The sequence below is a fragment of the Mesocricetus auratus genome, unplaced genomic scaffold (assembly GCF_017639785.1).
Source record: "Mesocricetus auratus isolate SY011 unplaced genomic scaffold, BCM_Maur_2.0 Super-Scaffold_100037, whole genome shotgun sequence".
Taxonomy (NCBI): domain Eukaryota; kingdom Metazoa; phylum Chordata; class Mammalia; order Rodentia; family Cricetidae; genus Mesocricetus; species Mesocricetus auratus.
Window position 1 is genome coordinate 9,722,983 of NW_024429215.1, and position 17,119 is coordinate 9,740,101.

The following is a 17,119-nucleotide window of genomic DNA, read 5'->3' on the forward strand; positions in this document are numbered from 1 at the left end:
AGTCAGGAGGCAGAGGCAGACTGTTCTCTCTGAGTTCAAGGCCAGCCTGGTCTCCAGAGCAACTGCCAGGAGGACAGACTCCAAAGACACAGAGAAGCCCTGTCTCGAAAACCGAAAAGGAAAGGCACTCTGTTGATCTTAAAACTCCTGTGTCATGCATTTCAGATGCTAAGTAGTTGCTTATATAAATAATTTACTTGTTTTTATTTTATTTGAATAGGTGTTTTGCCTACATGTATGTCTGTGTGAGGGTATCAGATCTTGGAGCTACGGACAGTTGTTTGTGGCTATGTGGATACTGGGAATTGAACCCGTGTCCTCTGGAAGAGCAGTCAGTGCTCTTAACTTCTGATCCATCTCTACAGCCACACGTAGTGCATTTTAGCACTGAGTACTACTCCATTGTGTAAATGTTCCACATTTTCTTTCTCCATACTTCAGTTGAGGGGCATCTAGATTTTTTCCAGGTCACGTGAGTAGTTGTTTTAAGGCTACTCAAACCTCACCATTCCTACCTGCAAGCTTAAGTAAATCATTAATCCATTTTTACTGTTTTTGAGGCAAGTAGCAGGAGTCATCTTTGAGTAGCAAGAATCATTCAAGAGTCTACTGATGAGCCATTCAGAGTAGTGTACAACTTGAACCCCAATGCTTGGATTGGGAAGCACAGACCAGCAAGTCAGAGTTCAAGGCCACCGTGGTCTACATAGCAAGATCTAGGCCAGCTTGAATTATATAGTAAGACCCTGCTCTGAAAAGAGTCGGTGATGCCTCCCAGCAACACTCCTGGTGGCCCAGAGGACTCTTCTGGGCATAAACTAAGTCAAGACTTGCTCTAATTCCCTTGGTAGTTTGGATATGGAGAGTTCCATTCCCCAGGTGGAGCTTTTAGACTGTGACTTATTAACAGCACTGTCTCTTCCTCTCTGTTGCAGATGAATCAATAAGTACCCCAGAAGAAGATAGAGAATCAATCCAGAGTGACCAAGGGCCAGAGGAGGGACAGGCTCCAGGTTTGCATGGAGTGTTGGGAGTAAACATGGATACACTTAAAGGCACATGGTTTATAGTGTTATCTAAGGAATTTGACCCCTGAGCACTTTGTGTTCTTTCTAATTTTCAACACAAGTTTTCTGTGTGTAGTCCTGGCTGTCCTACAACTATTGCTGTAGACCAGGCTAACATCAAAATCACAGAGATGATCCTGCCTATACCTCTTGAGTACTGGCATACTAGGCGTGTGCTACCACATCCTAGCTGGAACTCTGAATTCTTATGTGTGTGCATATGGGATTGGAGTTTGGTTCTCAGCACGACATCAGATGGCACGTAACCACTGGGAACTCCAGCTCCAAGAAAATCCACCACCTCTATTCCATGCAGTTACAAGTGCTCACAGGCAACCATGCACGAGTGTAGTAAGCAATTAAAAAGCCCTTTTTAAAAGAATGGTCTTTCAGGGGGAAAGAAAGCCAAGGTTGACCACTTTCTCCGGAACATGCAAGCGCACATATAACCTACACTTAACCCACATATCACACACATGTTAACAGGCAGTTCTGCTGAATTGTTTAGATAGAGGTGTGGGAGGATAATTTGCTGTTGCTCAATCCTGCTTAAAATACCTATGTGCCTGTCCTTATGCTGCTATGTCCTCTGTTCTTCAGGGTATATGATATTCTACATTAATCTGCAAAACATGGGGAACTTTTGTGGTCCCATTGATTCTATCATGAGCTTTACATTCTTTTGACAATTTCTGGGTAGTCAGCTGTTCTCTTGATATGGACTGCATTTAGTTGCATGGATCTGTGTTTGGATATATATAGATATAGATATAGATATAGATATATTAATGAATTTGAGTTTGAGGTACAAGGACCTGACTTTAGGTCCCAGAACTCGTATTAAAAGGACAAGTAAAGTGGAATGTGCCTTTCATCCCAGCACTGAAAAGGCAGGTACAGGAGGGTCCATGGTGCTTACTGGTCAGCCAGTCTAGCCAAATTGCTGAGATTCAGATTTAGTGAGAGACTCTCCAAAATATAACTAGATAACAGAAAGAGGGTTCAGTATTTCAGAGCACTAGGCACACTTCCAAAGGAGCCAGATTCAGTTTTCAGCACCCCCATGTCAGCTCACAACCATCTGTAACTCCAGTTCTAAGTGATCTACTCTCATGTGGCCTCAGCAGGCATAGCATGTGCAAAGTACACAGATATATAACACACAGGCAAAATAGTCATCAGATATGAATAACTACAACTTCACTAGCTTGTGGTGGTGCACACCTTTAATCCAAGCACACAGAGACAGACACAGTCAGATCTTTGTGAGTTTGGGACAGTCTGGTCTACAGAGCGAAGTTCCAGGACAGCCATGGCTACACAGAGAAACCTTGTCTTGAAAAACCAGCAAAGAGATAACATACATTACTTAGATGGAAAATGGATAGATGGATAGACTGACAGGTATGCAGACAGACAGTTAGGAGGACAGAGTGGTGGGTGGCAGGCACTGACACAGATGGTATCTCTTTTGAACAACAAACATAGTCATGTAGGATGGTCTTGCTCTTCCTTTTACAGGAGCCTTGCAAGCTGAGGAACAAGAGGCAGCAGCAGAGACATGTGAAAAAGGTGAAGAAAATATTTATTTGCGCCAACCTATAAGCAGGCTGAGTGAGAGCATCATATAGTATTCAAACAGGAGGTTTCATCAGAGTTGCTTACAAGAGCTTGGATGAAGGCTGGAAAGATGGCTCAGAGGTTGAGAGCATTGATTGTTCTCACAGGGGTCCTGAGTTCAATTCCCAGCAACCACATGGTGGCTTGCAAACCATCTATGAATGAGATGTGGTGCCCTCTTCTGGCATGGATATATACACATATGCATAACAGTGTTTATATAATGAATTTCCTTTTTTAAAAGGCCAAGAGGTGGTGGTGCTCACCTTTAACCCCTGCACTAGGGACACAGAGGAAGGAGGATCTCTGTGAGTTCCAGGTCACCTATAAAGAATCCCACATTGACTACACCTACACAAAACTCTCAGCTGCTCTTTGCTTGAAAATTTCCTCGTGGTTTCCATGTTCTTTCTGCTCCCTGTATTTCCTAGACATTGATGATCCCTATTGGTTGTGTATACAAAACATGCCTGAGGCTCAGATTCAGTCTCTTGTATTTCTGTGTCCTAGCATGTATGAGACATCCTGGCTTCAGTCTCTGCTACTCTGAGCATGGCGGGAATGATGCCTTGGCTTCCGGAGGTAGTGTGTGTAAAGTCATGAGGTCCTGGCTTCAATCCCTAGTGGTTGTATGTGCTTGGTATGCATGAGGTTCTGGCTCAGTCTCTAATTATAATCGTGTTCATGAGGCTCTGGCTCCAATCAAGTCTAGTACTTAACAAATAACTCTTGATCTTTTTTATGACATCATAATCATATTTTAAAAGGCACTCTGCTGGGTGTTGGTGGTGCACACCTTTAATCCCAGCAGTCAGGAGGCAGAGACATGCTGTTCTCTGTGAGTTCAAGGGCAGCCTGGTCTCCAGAGCATGTGCCAGGAGGACAGCCTCAAAAGGCACAGATATAAACCCTGTCTCGAAAACCAAAAGAAAAGGCACACTGTTGATCTTAAACTCCTGTGTCATGCATTTCAGATGCTAAGTAGTTGATTATTTAAATAATGTATTTGTTTTTATTTTGTGTGCATTGGTGTTTTGCCTACACATATGTCGGTGTGAGAGTATCAGATCTTGGAACTACAGACAGTTGTTTGCGGCTATATCGATACTGGGAATTGAACCCGTGTCCTCTGGAAGAGCAGTCAGTGCGCTTAACTTCTGATCGATCTCTACAGCCCCACGTAGTGGATTTAACCACTGAGTACTACTCCATTGTGTAAATGTTCCACATTTTCTTTCTCCATACCTCAGTTGAGGGGCATCTAGATTTTTCCAGGTCACATGAGTAGCTACCCAAACCTCACCCTTCCTACCTGCAAGCGTAAGAAGATCATGAATCCATTTTTATTGTTTTTGAGGCAAGTGGCAGAAGTCGTCTTTGAGTAGCAAGAATCATTCAAGAGTCTACTGATGAGCCAGTCATTGTAGTGTACAACTTGAACCTCAATGCGTGGATGGGAAGCAGAGACCAGCAAGTCTGACTTCAAGGCCACCTTGGTCTACATAGCAAGATCTAGGCCAGCTTAAATTATATAGTAAGACCCATTTCACAAAAAGTCTGTGATGCCTCCCAGCAACGCTCCTGTTGTCCACTTGAATGAATTCACTCGGTGCTCCTGACGGCCTAGAGGACACTTCTGGGCATAAAATGAGTCAAGACTTGCTCTAATTCTGCTTGGTAGTTTGGACATGGAGAGTTCTCCTCCCATCTAGGGCTTTTAGACTGTGATTTGATAACAGTGCTCTCTCTTCCTCTCTGTTGCAGATGAATCAAAGAGTAAAACAGAAGAAAACCGAAAACCAATCCAGAGTGACCAAGGGCCAGATGAGGGACACGCCCCAGGTGTGCATGCAGGGTGGGGTGTAAACATGGATACACTTAAAGCCACATGGTTTATAGTTTTACCTAAAGAATTAGACCCCTGAGCTCTTTGTGCTCTTTCTGTTTTTCAACACAAATTTTCTCTGTGTAGTCCTGGCTGTGCTACAACTATCGCTGTAGACCAGGCTAACATCGAACTCACAGAGATCCACCTGCCTATGCCTCTTGAGTACTGGCATAATAGGTGTGTGCTACCACATCCCAGCTGGACCTCTGAATTCCTATGTATGTGCATGTGGGATTGGAGTTTGGTTCTTAGCACCAAATCAGATGACAGGTAACCACTGAGAACTCCAGCTGCAGGAAATCCAACACCTCTATTCTCTGCATTTACAAGTGCTCACAGACACCCATGGATTAATTAGCAATTAAAAAGCCCTTTGTAAAAGGGTAGTCTTTCAGAGGAAAGAAAGCTAAGGTTGACCTTTCACCTCCACAGGCAAGCACACATATAACCTGCACTTGACCACGTACCACACACATGAGCACACGCAATTCTGCTGAATTGTCTAAATAGAGGTGTGGGAGGGTAATGTGGGGTTGCTTGATTCTATTTAACTATCCTATGTGCCTGTCCTTATGCCGCTATGTCCACAGACTTACATTATTTTAGAGGGTAGATGACATTCAACATTAATCTGCAAAACTTGGACTTTCTAGGTCTCTTTGATTCTATCATGAGCTTTACAGTCATTTTGACAATTTCTGGAATGTCAGCTGTTCTCTTGATATAGACTGCATTTAGTTGCATGGATCTGTGTTTGGATATATAGGTAGTTCTATTAATGTTTTTGAGTTTGAGGTAAACTGTTCAGTCAGTACTATGTTAGCTGCTCCAGGTCCCAGAACTCTTATTAAAAGGCCAAGTAAATAGGAATGTGCCTGTCATCCCAGCACTGATAAGGAGGATGCAGGAGGGTCCATGGTGTTACTAGTCAACCAGTCTGTCCATGTTGCTGAGATTCAGATTCTGTGAGCGACTCTCAAAAATATGATTAGGTACCAAAAAGAGGGTTCAGTATTTCAGAGCACTAGGCACACTTCCAGAGGAGCCAGATTCAGTTTTCAGCACCCCCATGTCAGCTCGAAACCATCTGTAACTCCAGTTCTAAGTGATCTGCTCTCATGTGGCCTCAGCAGGCATAGCATGCCCAAAGTACACAGACATATAGCATACAGGCAAAATAGTCATCAGATATAAATAAGTACAACTTCTTATGTTGTGATCAACCTCTGCCCAACCGTAAGCTTGCAAATGGGAGCTTTTGCTTTCATATGTCTTATAGAAATAGGACTGTAACTTTTATTTGGAGGTAATAGTTTGTGGGTTTTCTGTGTGTGTGCATGTGTGTTCATGTGTGTGTTTGTGAGCATCCAAGCCTGTGTGTGTGCATGTGTATGCCTGCATGTGTGTTCACAAATTTTGTGTATATGTGTGCACACGTGCATGGCACTGAGGACTCTGAACTCTGATCAGTGCCATAAAGCAAGTGCCTTGAAAGAAGTTTCTGGTACTCATGAGAGCTGGGGTGCTCTGTGGGTGAGAAGTTACACACAAGCACAGACTTCTTGGGAGGCATCAAAGAGCAGTCTGGAGCCCGAGTATAATAATTAAATCTATAGATGAGAAAAAAATCCAGGAAGACTTGGATCCAACTGCAGGCTGGGTTCCTAGAGCTTTTGACTCTGTGGGAAAACCTAAATCCATTAGCAAGGCTAATGTTCAACATGATGAGGATATTGCATCGGTCCAATTTGGCAAATAGAGATTAAGATCTCAAGGTGGGATGTTTGCCTTGCATGCCCAACCCCCAAACCCACATTAAAAGTTGGGTATGATCCAGGCAGTGGTGGGGCATGCCTGTAATCCCAGCCCACAGGAGTCAGAGTTGGGTAGATATGAGTTGGAGGACAGCCTGATGTATAAAATGCATCAAGGACAGCCATGGCTGCACAGAGAAACCCTGTCTCAGAAAAAAAAAGTTGAGTATAATGGCATTGTACTTGTAATCATAGTACTGGCATGATGGAATGGGGAGAAAGGCAAATCTCTACAACTCACTGCCCAGAGATGGCCAAGCCTACTCACATCTCATTAGAAATACATTGCTCAGATTAAGCCAGACAATGGATGTAACCAAATTGGTAGAGTGCTTGTGCAGGGTGCATAAAGCCATGGGGTTCACTCCCCAGCACCAGATGAGACCGGGACATGATGGTACACACCAGTAATCCCAGCAGGTGGGACATAGAGACAGGAGAACCACAAGTTCAAAGTCACGGTAGGCTACAGAGCAAATAAGAGAGTCTATTCTCTAAAACAGGTACTGAAGTAGCAATAATATGTACATAGCCATCTGACTTGTGGCAAAAGAGAGAGACATTTGATTCATTATACATACAGTAGTGAACAACTAAAGGCAAGGAGTATATTCATCCACTTAAACTTCCCTCACTACTATAAGTCAATTTAGATTCCTCCCCTCTATTCCGAGATGTTTTAAACCATTGTTAGACTCATCTTGTAGATATGCATGTCGGTTTCAACAAAAAATGAGATTTTGTTGTAATTTTGTTTTTCTTTGGCTGTCTTACCTGACTTCCTACCATCTAGGTGACCTGCAAGTCTATAAGGCACACATTACAAAGAAACTCAACAAGAGTGTGAAAGTCCGTTCTGATGACCCTGAGATGCGAGTGTTGTCTGAGGCTTTTAAGCCTTACCAGAAAACCATCCAGCCTCATACTGTTGTCTTACATGGAAAGCCAGGAGTTGGAAAGTCGGCTTTGGCCAGAAGTATCATCCTGGGCTGGGCACAGGATAAACTCTGCCAAGACATCTCCTATGCCTTCCTCTTCTCTCCAAAAGACATAAAATGGACAGAGAAGAGTAGTTTGGTACAGTTGATATCCAGGGAGTGGCCAGGCTCCCAGGCTCCAGTGACAGAGATCATGTCCAAACCTGAAAGGCTCTTGTTTGTCATGGATGATTTTGACAGTCTGGAATCTGCCCTCCTACAGGAGGACATGAGGCTCTGTGAAAACTGGGAGGATGAACGGCCCATATCCATCGTGCTGTACAGCCTCCTGAAGAAGGCCCTCCTACCCAAGTCCTTTCTCCTGATCACCACCACAGACTCAGGCTTAGAAAAGCTCAAGTCCATGCTGGTGTCCCCGCTCTACATACTGGTTGAAGGGCTGTATGCGACAAGGAGGAAGCAGGTAGTCCTCAAGAACATCTGTGATGACCATCAAAGAAACCAAGTCATCAGTTCCGTGACAGGTAATCACTGGCTCGCTGAGCAGTGTCAGGTCCCCTCCGTGTGCTCACTGGTCTGTGAGGCCTTGAAGATACAGGAGGAGCTGGGAAAGAGACGCACTCCAGGCTGCCAGACTCTCACCAGTCTGTACGCCACCATGGTGTTCCACCAGCTCACCCCGAGAAAGCCTTCCCGGAGCTGCCTCAATCAGGAAGAGCAAGGCACCCTGATGGGTTTGTGCAGGATGGCGGCAGAGGGAGTGTGGAGCAAGAAATCAGTGTTCTACGATGACGACCTGCAGACCTACGGCCTGAAGGAGTCGAAGATCTCAGCCCTCTTTCGCATGAACATCCTCCAGGTTGACCGCAGCGCCAAACGGTGCTATGTTTTCTTTCACGTCAGCCTGCAGGATTTCTGCGCTGCCTTGCATTATGTTTTGGAAGGGCTGGGGAAAAGCAACCAGTACTTTTCCTTCAGTAAAACTCTGAAGAGCATGACAGAGCTGAAGCGAACCCACTTCAACACTCACCTCGATGGGATGAAGCGTTTCTTATTTGGCCTCATGAACAAGGACACAATGAGGACCCTGGAGGTTCTGCTTGGATGTTCCCTGTCCCCTGATGTAAAGAAGGTGCTCCAACATTGGGTCTCTGTGCTAGGTCAGCAGGCCAATGCCACCAGCCTGACGGATGTCCTGGATGCCTTCCACTATCTCTTTGAGTCTCAGGATGAAGAATTTGTTTGCTCATCCCTGACAAGCTTCCAAGGAGTGGGGATTGTGGTTAACCAGAGGATGGACTTAGCAGTATCTTCCTATTGTCTCCAGTGTTGTCAGAGCTTGGAGACGCTCCAGGTGGATGTCAGAGGCGTCCTCTCGACGGAAATGAATATTGAGCTGAGCCCTGTTATTCAACAGCAGTGAGTGTCGCATGATCTTTATCCTAAGCCAGTTAGCAAATTTTCTATGTTATTGGGCTTGGATATGGTGTTCAGAAATATTCAGGTTACCAGATGGCTCCTAAACGATGATTCACTTACTAGCAGGACCTGATCCAAGTCCAGTTCATCGTGATCTCCTGGGTAATCCCATTTAAAACACTGAGTCACATGCTGGGGGATATAGCTCAGTTGGTAGATAGATCTCCAGAGATTGCTTGCCTAGCATGAATGAAGCCCGGGGTTCAATCTCCAGGTGTATCGACTGGGTGGGGTATGGAACTTACCTGCAAGGCCAGCACTCAAGAGGGAGGGGCATCAAGCTAGGTTCCACCAGTGAGACAACTATAGAATGGCCAGATTAAAAATAAAATGCATAAAAGGGAGATTTTAACAGTGTGGCCACATTGGGAAAAGGGACAAAGATCAAAGGTCAATAGGTCTCTATTGATCCCCCTCTCCGTAGTCCATCTTCTGGATCCCGAAGTGACGATGAAATAGGAGGGGTGAAGGTCCAGGAACATGTACATCTAAATAGTTCTCCCAGAGGTGTGATCCCCGCCCACCACTGACTCATGGTCTTGCCTCCACTGTCTTCAGCAAGGTGGGCTGCTACATGCGGAATCTCTTCCATTCTGGCTGGTGCCAGGCTCCAGCCTTTCCCTTCTCCCAGTGTGAGATTCCTGGGTGATTGGCAGTTTCCAAAGTCTGATAGATTGATTGACAGATTAATGGACAAAAGTACCTAGGCTGGAGAGAGGGCTCAGGGGATATTTCTGTTCTTCCAGAGGACCAGAGTTCAGCTCCCAGCACAAGTGGAAGTGGCTCACAACTGTCTACAGCTTCATCGCCCCCTTCTGGCCTCCACGGGCACCTGCATTTGTATGCACAGAGCCACACGGGCACGTGATGTGCAATGCACATACATAAAAAACACTGAATATTTTTAAAATGAATCATCCTTACCTCTGTAAGCTGGTGACAGAGGCAGGCAGATTGCATGTTCAGGTATTTTTAGGATCATTTTGGCAATCTTTAGATATGTAACACATTAATATCATCATTATATATTAAGTCACAATGTAGAAATAATCTCTAAACTGGGCAGTGGTGGCGCATGCCTTTAATCCCAGAATTCAGGCAGCAGAGGCAGTCAGATCTCTGTGAGTTCGAGACCAGCCTGGTCTACAAGAGCTAGGATAGCCTCCAAAGCCACAGAAACACTGTCTGAAAAAAAAATCTCTAAATTGATTCCCCTTGATTGAGATTTTATGATATTTGAACACCTTATCTTCCCATCCTCCCTGTCTCAAGTGACTCCACCACTCTCCATGGCTGGGGATTTATTTTTATTTAGTTGCATTTATTTGTTTAGTGTGTGTACGCGCATGCCTGTGTGTGCATGTACGTCTGTGTGTATGTGTCTGTGTGTGTATGTGTGTGTATGTCTGTGTGTGTGCGTCTGGGGGGTCTATGTGTGTGGCTCTGTGTGTGTGTGGCTCTGTGTGTGTCTGTCTGTCTGTTCCTGTGTGCCTCTGTGTGTGTGTGTGTGTCTGTCTGTCTGTGCACACACATGTCACAACACTTGTGTGGAGCTTAGGAGGAGCACGTCCAGCAGTAATGGAGCTGCTCCTTCCATTACATGGGTTTTGGGGTTTGAACTCACGTCACCAAGCACGGGTGGCACAAGCCTTTAACCCACTCAGCCATGTCAGACCTCTTTTTTTTTTGTCTGCACACACATGTGCGACCATTCACTGTCTGCTTCAATGACCCTGCTGTCCCTTTGCTACCCATAAAGACACGTAACTACCTGCAGAAAAGGTGAGTGGGAAGGTTGTAGCCCATAGCACCACCGCAGTTGATGGCCCCCTTGGCATACTTTTCTACATACAGCTCACTGCTCCCAGCACAGGCACGTGACCAGAGCATGGACGAGCCAGGGGCCGTAGGTCAAGGGCCAGCATGTCACAGCACAGATATGTGTACAGGGAGACACGTCTGCTCTCCTTAGACCTGTGAGATCTGGACTTCCTAGGGCGTCTTAAAGGGGCAGGCCCGTGTGCTAGCAATGCACAAATGTGGGGCTGCTGTATTGAGTTCCTCAGTTCTAATTCTGGAGACCCCTGCGCACTGTTCTCTATCGCAGCTTGCTGCGTGCAGTCCACCTGGGGAGATGCAAACCAGCCTCTCCTCACCCCAGCAGGAACCCAACGCAAGCCCAGAGCCATCGTTGTACCACCGTCGGCTGGGTTATACAGCAGTTTATTGGGGTTGCTTACAGAAACGTGGGTGACCCCAGGACAACTGCATCACGGCAGAGTCTCGCCTCGCGTAGATAATGGCTTCAGGGAGAGCTGTGTGGTGCAGTCATGTTTTCAGCTAACCGTCTGCTTCCGCACACACGCCGGCAGCCACCAAGATCACTTGCGGCTGAGGGAGGGGACAAAGTAAGAGCTAGAACCCCAGGCCAGAGGTCCTGTAACCGTCCTCTTGTTGCTAAGGATTATCGGTAGTCCGCTGCCACACAGATGGCTGTTCTGTAGTGCTCTGTTTAGTCAATTGCCATAGCTACCTGGAAGTGGAAATCTCTAATCCAAGATGGAGATCGAATGATCATATTATCCCCAGAATTAAAAAAAAAATCCAGGCTAGAACAATGACACAGCAGTTAAGAGCACTGGTCTGCTCTTCCAGAGGCCCTGAATCTGGTTCCTAGCATCACACTGAGTGGATCATAATTGCCTGTAACACCAGCTCCAGGGAGATTTGATGCCCTTTCCTGGTCTCTATGGGCAAAAGCACACATATGTGTGTACCCACATGTAGACACGCACACACACACACATACACACACACACGTGAGCGCGTGCATGCATGCCCATGCACGCCCATGCACGAATGCAGAAAGACTCATAATTTAAAAATAAGAATCTATCTTTCCCAATGGTATAACAATGCAGTGGCACCATTTTGCCACTAGGGGTGCTAGAATTTAAGTCAGCACATGAGTGGGAGGGCTGAGGCTCCTGATCATGCTAGCTTACCAGCAGGGGATGTTGAAATATTGGGGGGGGGGTGTAGGGCTGGTCCTGTAGAGCACCAGGCAGCATCCACTGAGTCAGTTTTGTTTTCTCAGCTGTCCCGCTCCCTCTTACAGTCTGGTCCCCTCCGGTGACCTTGCTGTGGCAGTCACTCCTGTTGAAATCCTCCTGTTCAATCCCCTCCTTTCCCTCCCTGCTGACACAGGACACATGGTAAGCCCCACATCACAGAGTGCTGGAAGGATTTCTGCTCTGTCCTGGGCACCCACCCCAAACTGAAGCATCTGGACGTGGGCAGCAGCATCCTGAACGAATGGGCCATGAAGATACTGTGTGTGAAATTGAGGAATCCAGCCTGTAAAGTACAAAGTGTGACGTAAGTGCCGCACGGTCTGGTATGAGTAATCCTTCCCATGGTCCCTCTTGCCAAGAGGGTCCCTCTCTCAACCCTGAGATGATGTGTCCTGAAAGAATAAATGCTATAAAAGATGCATGAACCACCAGGCGTTGGTGGTGCACGCCTTTAGTCCCAGGACTCGGGAGGCAGAGGCAGGTGGATCTCTGAGTTCGAGGCCAGCCTGGTCTACAGAGTGAGTTCCAGGACAGCCTCCAAAGTTACATAGAGAAACCCTATCTCAGAAAAAAAAGTGTGAAAGAGAGAATACTCAAGCCATCACGAGTGGGATGTTGTGTTGAATGAGAAGGTGCCACTTCACTCAGCAAATCCCCCTGAGACGTCTCTATCAAACCCACAGACCAATGGAAAGGTCTGACTTTGTACAACATTTAGGAGCAGTGAGAAGTTTCCCATCACATGATTTCAGCACAGCAGGTGTAACGAGAAGCCTGGAGGACCCAGGTACCTTCAGTTGAAGGCTTCTTATCTCTGTCCCAGTGAGAGGTGTGGGGAGGCTGACCTGTCCTCTGGCAGTGGGGGCGTGGCCTGTCCTCAGGCTGGGGAGGTGTGGCCTATTCTGGAGTGGTGGGCTCTGGCCTTCTGTAATAAATGCTATCTTTGAGGGGGCACCCCCACGCTCTCACAATAATAAAAATCAGAGCCTGCTACAGATGACGTATACCTGGGGTAGGAGAATAAATGTCAGCTTTACTTTAGACAAAAAGCCCACTTCTTAACTTGCCCTCCCAACCCAGGGGAAAGTCACATGGCATGGACTTGAGCCAGGCATGGTTCGTGTTGTCTAATGAATGCCTTGACTTCCTGCCCTGCCTTCCCTAGATGATGATCTGTAAGCTGTAAGACGGAATAGGTCCTTTCCTTCCTAAATTGCTTCTCGTCCTGGTATTTTACCACAGCAATAGAAACCCCAAAATAACTTTCATACAGAATCACTTAGGAAACTGGGCGACAAAGTGAGTCTAAGACCAGCTTGGAATGAATTAGACCCTGTCGCTAAAAAGAAAAACAATTAGCTCTCATGAGAGCTAGCACAGGGCTGTGATCCCAGCACTTGAGGGGTGGAGGGAGAAGACAGGCGTTAGAGGCCAGCACAGTGTGAGATTCTGTCTGAGAAACAAATGCCATGTAAATGGGTAGCAGCTTTGAGCGCTGGGCTAGAAGGGTAAGAGTGCAATGAATCTTTTTCTGTTCCCCGCCAGACAGTTCCCAAAGAACAGCCCAGAGACATCTTCATTATGAAAGCTTGACCTTAGCTTAGACTTGTCCAACTGCTCTTATAACTTAACCCATTTACATTAATTAACATTTTTTGCCTCTTGGCTTTTTACCTATTTCATCTGTATGTCTGACCCCCCCCCCCAGGTTTTGTTGGATTCATCTCCTCCTTCCTTTCCCTCTGCCGGAAAGTCCCACCTATACCTCCTAACTAGGTAGTGGCCTTTCAAGTCTCTATTAAACCAATCACAGTGATATGTCTTCACACAGTGTACAAACCTCCACGACATGAGAGAGTTAGGATGTGACTGTATCCCTCCTCTCTCCCTTCCTTTCCTGCAGGTTTAAGAATGCAGAGATAGCGTCTGGTCTCCGGTATCTCTGGATGACCCTCGTTAGTAATCAGAACTTAAGACACCTCCATCTGGGGAACACTCTCATGGAGGAAGATGACATCAAGTTAGCCTGTGAAGCGCTGAGACACCCAAAATGCTCCCTGGAAACTCTGAGGTGAGCTCCGGCGATGATTATCACTGTGTGGCTTCTACTTGAGAAATCGGAATGATTTCCGGAATGTTGCAAAAGAATTAAGAGGATTAGAGAGAAGGAGAAGTCCTGGAGGAGGGCAGCCACACTGATTTGGCAACATTATCACTGGGAGTGGGAGAGCCAGGAGAGTTACTGAGAAAAAGAATACGCAGTGCGCCAGCAAATTGAGTGGTTCAGATCGTAGATTTTAAGGTATAAATGCCGCACCACAGAGAAACACTTTAGTGTTTGTGAAGATTAAGAAACGGGACCAGGGAGATGAAGTCATTTGCCCCTAAGCCTGGTGACATGAACTCGGTCCCCAGAACCCAGGAGACTCCTAGAAGTTGTCCCCTCACCCCCACGTGCACACAGAGTAAATAAATGTAAAAAGAAAAAAAAAGACGTTTGAAAATAAGATTGTGTGCCAGGAAGGGCAGTATGTAGCTGGAATCCAGCACCACGATGGCTGAGTCGGGGGGATGGTGAGTTTCGGAGGCCAACCTGGTTTGCCTCAAAAGCTCCTGTCTTCAGAAAAAGTGGTGAAGGGGGCATCTGCAGATGTGGTTCGGTTGATGATGTTGCTTGTCTAGAAAAGAGGAAGTGTCGCTTTGAGTTCCCATCACTGCACAAAACCAAGCTTGAACCTGAGAGCGCCTCCCTCAAGAGGTAGAGGCAGGAGAAGCAGAAACTCGGGATCATCCTTGGCTACTTAGCGATTTTGAAGCCAACCTGAGGCCTTGTCTCAAGAAGAAAAGATGGGATCACATGCAGCCTCAGGAAGATTCTTTGGTTATGTCAGGCAGCGAACTTGCTAAATTAGAGCTGACACAGGCCATCTGTCAAGCCATGCTGAGGAATTGTCACTTTCATTCTTCTGCATTGGATTTGTTTACCAGTTTTGAGTGTGTGCACGTGCCTGGACGTGCTCACGCCACAGCATGTGTGTGGTCAGAGGACAACTCGTGGGAATGGGTTCTCTCCTTCACAGTGTGGGTCCTGGCATTAACCTCAGGTCTCAGTCTTGGTGGAAGCTCCTTGACTCCCGAGCGTTTCCCAAGCCCATCATTTTCTTTCATTTAGCAATTAATAGCCTATTGTATCCATGGGGGTGTGGTGTGCTGGTTAAGGGTGTGGACCGGCTGCTATAAGGAAAAAGCAAGGGAAATCTGTGTGCACACACCTCCAGTTCCTAAGGAGCTGAGTCACCAGTGTGTGTTACCCTGGGTTACCCAGGAGGGATGAGAAAAAAATAATGTCTCTGGCTGTCTGCCTCTGTAGATTAGATTCCTGCGCGCTGACCCCAGATTGTTACGTGATGCTCTCCAAACTCCTTCTCTCAACCACCAGCCTAAAATGTCTCAGCCTGGCAGGAAACAAGGTGACGGAAGAAAGCATGAGGTGGCTCTCTGATGCCTTGAGTAGCTCCAGGTGTGGTCTGCAAAAGCTGATGTGAGTCTTGCTTCCTCTCACTCTGTGACTCTGCTGTGCCTGAGGTGTCCAGGAGATGGGTGGGGGTGGCAGATGTGTAACTCCAGATTGAGACCCCATGGCCTCATGGGAAAGCCCTGGCACTGGGGCATCAGAGAAACCCCGTTCATTCAATCATAGCCCTTCCTGTGAAAAGGGAGCACAATGGAAGTCGACCGGAGTCCTCTGTACTCACAGAGCTCCTTTGGAACGTGACCCACACATGCCAAGTGGGTTAGTTCACACGAGAGTCCAAGGTTAGAGATGATCCACCCATTCAATGACTAATGACTTCCTGCTTGCCTGGCCAAGACACAACCAGAGCATGAACATGGTTGCCACATGGTATAGTTGTATGTGACTGTAGTCCTTGTACCCAGGAGGCTAAGACAGTAGGATCATAACAAGTCTAGGTGAGCCTGAGCTACAGAATGAGCTCTTGTATAGACACACACACACACACACAGAGAGCGAGAGATAGACAGACACACACAGACAGACAGACACACAAAGAGGCAGACACACACACAGAGACAGACACACACAGAGACAGACAGACAGACATATACACAGAGAGACAGACAGACACATACACACAGAGACAGACACGCATACACACAGAGACAGACAGACCGAGAGACACAGACGGAGATAGTGAGCAAATGAGAGAGAGCAAGGAAATAGGAAGATGTGTTGGCGTGTAGACCTGTGGTAAAAAGCATGTAGAGCATGCATGAGAACCAGAGTTCAGATCCCAAGAGCCCATGAGTATCCTGATAGGCTTGGTGGGTTACATGGCACTAAGGAGGCAGAGGCAGGAATCCAGAGAAAGCTGGCTTTCCAGACTAGCCAGATTGGTAAGCTCTGGGGTCAGTGAGAGACCCTGCCTCCATATATAAGATGGAGAAGGATGACGCAAGGTGCCCAGTGTCACCCCTGTGCCTCCATAAGCATGCATGCACAGACAGTTGCAGCTGCACACACGTGCACATACATGCATGCACTACACATTCCAAAACGAGGAGGGTCCTAGCAGAATGTCATCCCAATGCCAATCAGATAAGTCTGACCTCCTATAGAGACAAAGGTGTCCAGAGGGACCAGTTTAAGAGTGTTGTTTGTAGACAGACCTGTACTTGGAAACCTGGAGCAGGGTGGTTCTCTTAATGTCAATGATCGAAAGGTCAGATGTTAATTGGTCAAATTGTCCTGTGATTAGAGAGGGGAGTGAGGAGGTAGTAACTGTAGAAACCATTATTGAAATCATGATGAGATTGACGCGATTCTTGTTGGTGCCTTTTAGTTCCTTCTCCAGGCATGTCTATGGAATGGCCTTTGAGGCATGTTAGGCTAAGTTCCTCATTCATGGGAGAACTATCATCAATTGGCAAAACAGGATGTCACACCAATGGTCGCTGCTCAGACCTGGGTGCTGGCAGCTGTCACAGCTCTAGTTAAAGTCAACTCTGAGAACCAAACAGTAAAACACCCTCTAAAGGCCAGAGGCAAGGCTAGAAAGATGGCCCCCAGGTTAAGAGCACTTGCTGCTCTCGTAGAGGTCCTGGATTTAGTTCCCAGCACCCATATTACAGTGCTCACTATCCCTGGTAACTCCAGCATCTCCATCGCCCTCTTTTGGCCTTTGAAGGCACTGCACCCACATACATAGACACATAAAAA

General features: G+C 46.7%; 1 protein-coding gene across 50 annotated transcripts in view; it reads left to right on the plus strand.

Moving 5' to 3' along the window:
* Positions 1-17,119, plus strand: part of Nlrp5 (NLR family pyrin domain containing 5) — a 172,788-nt gene that overhangs the window by 142,962 nt on the left and 12,707 nt on the right. For 49 of the 50 annotated variants that reach the window (XM_040733959.1, XM_040733993.1, XM_040733992.1 and 46 more), the window contains 7 exons: positions 936-1,013; positions 2,589-2,639; positions 4,452-4,529; positions 7,183-8,746; positions 12,014-12,184; positions 13,784-13,951; positions 15,251-15,421. In XM_040733959.1, coding sequence (XP_040589893.1) covers positions 936-1,013; positions 2,589-2,639; positions 4,452-4,529; positions 7,183-8,746; positions 12,014-12,184; positions 13,784-13,951; positions 15,251-15,421 — 2,281 coding nt within the window. The remainder of the gene's footprint in view (positions 1-935; positions 1,014-2,588; positions 2,640-4,451; positions 4,530-7,182; positions 8,747-12,013; positions 12,185-13,783; positions 13,952-15,250; positions 15,422-17,119) is intronic. The other variant, XM_040733950.1, reaches the window with a different exon arrangement.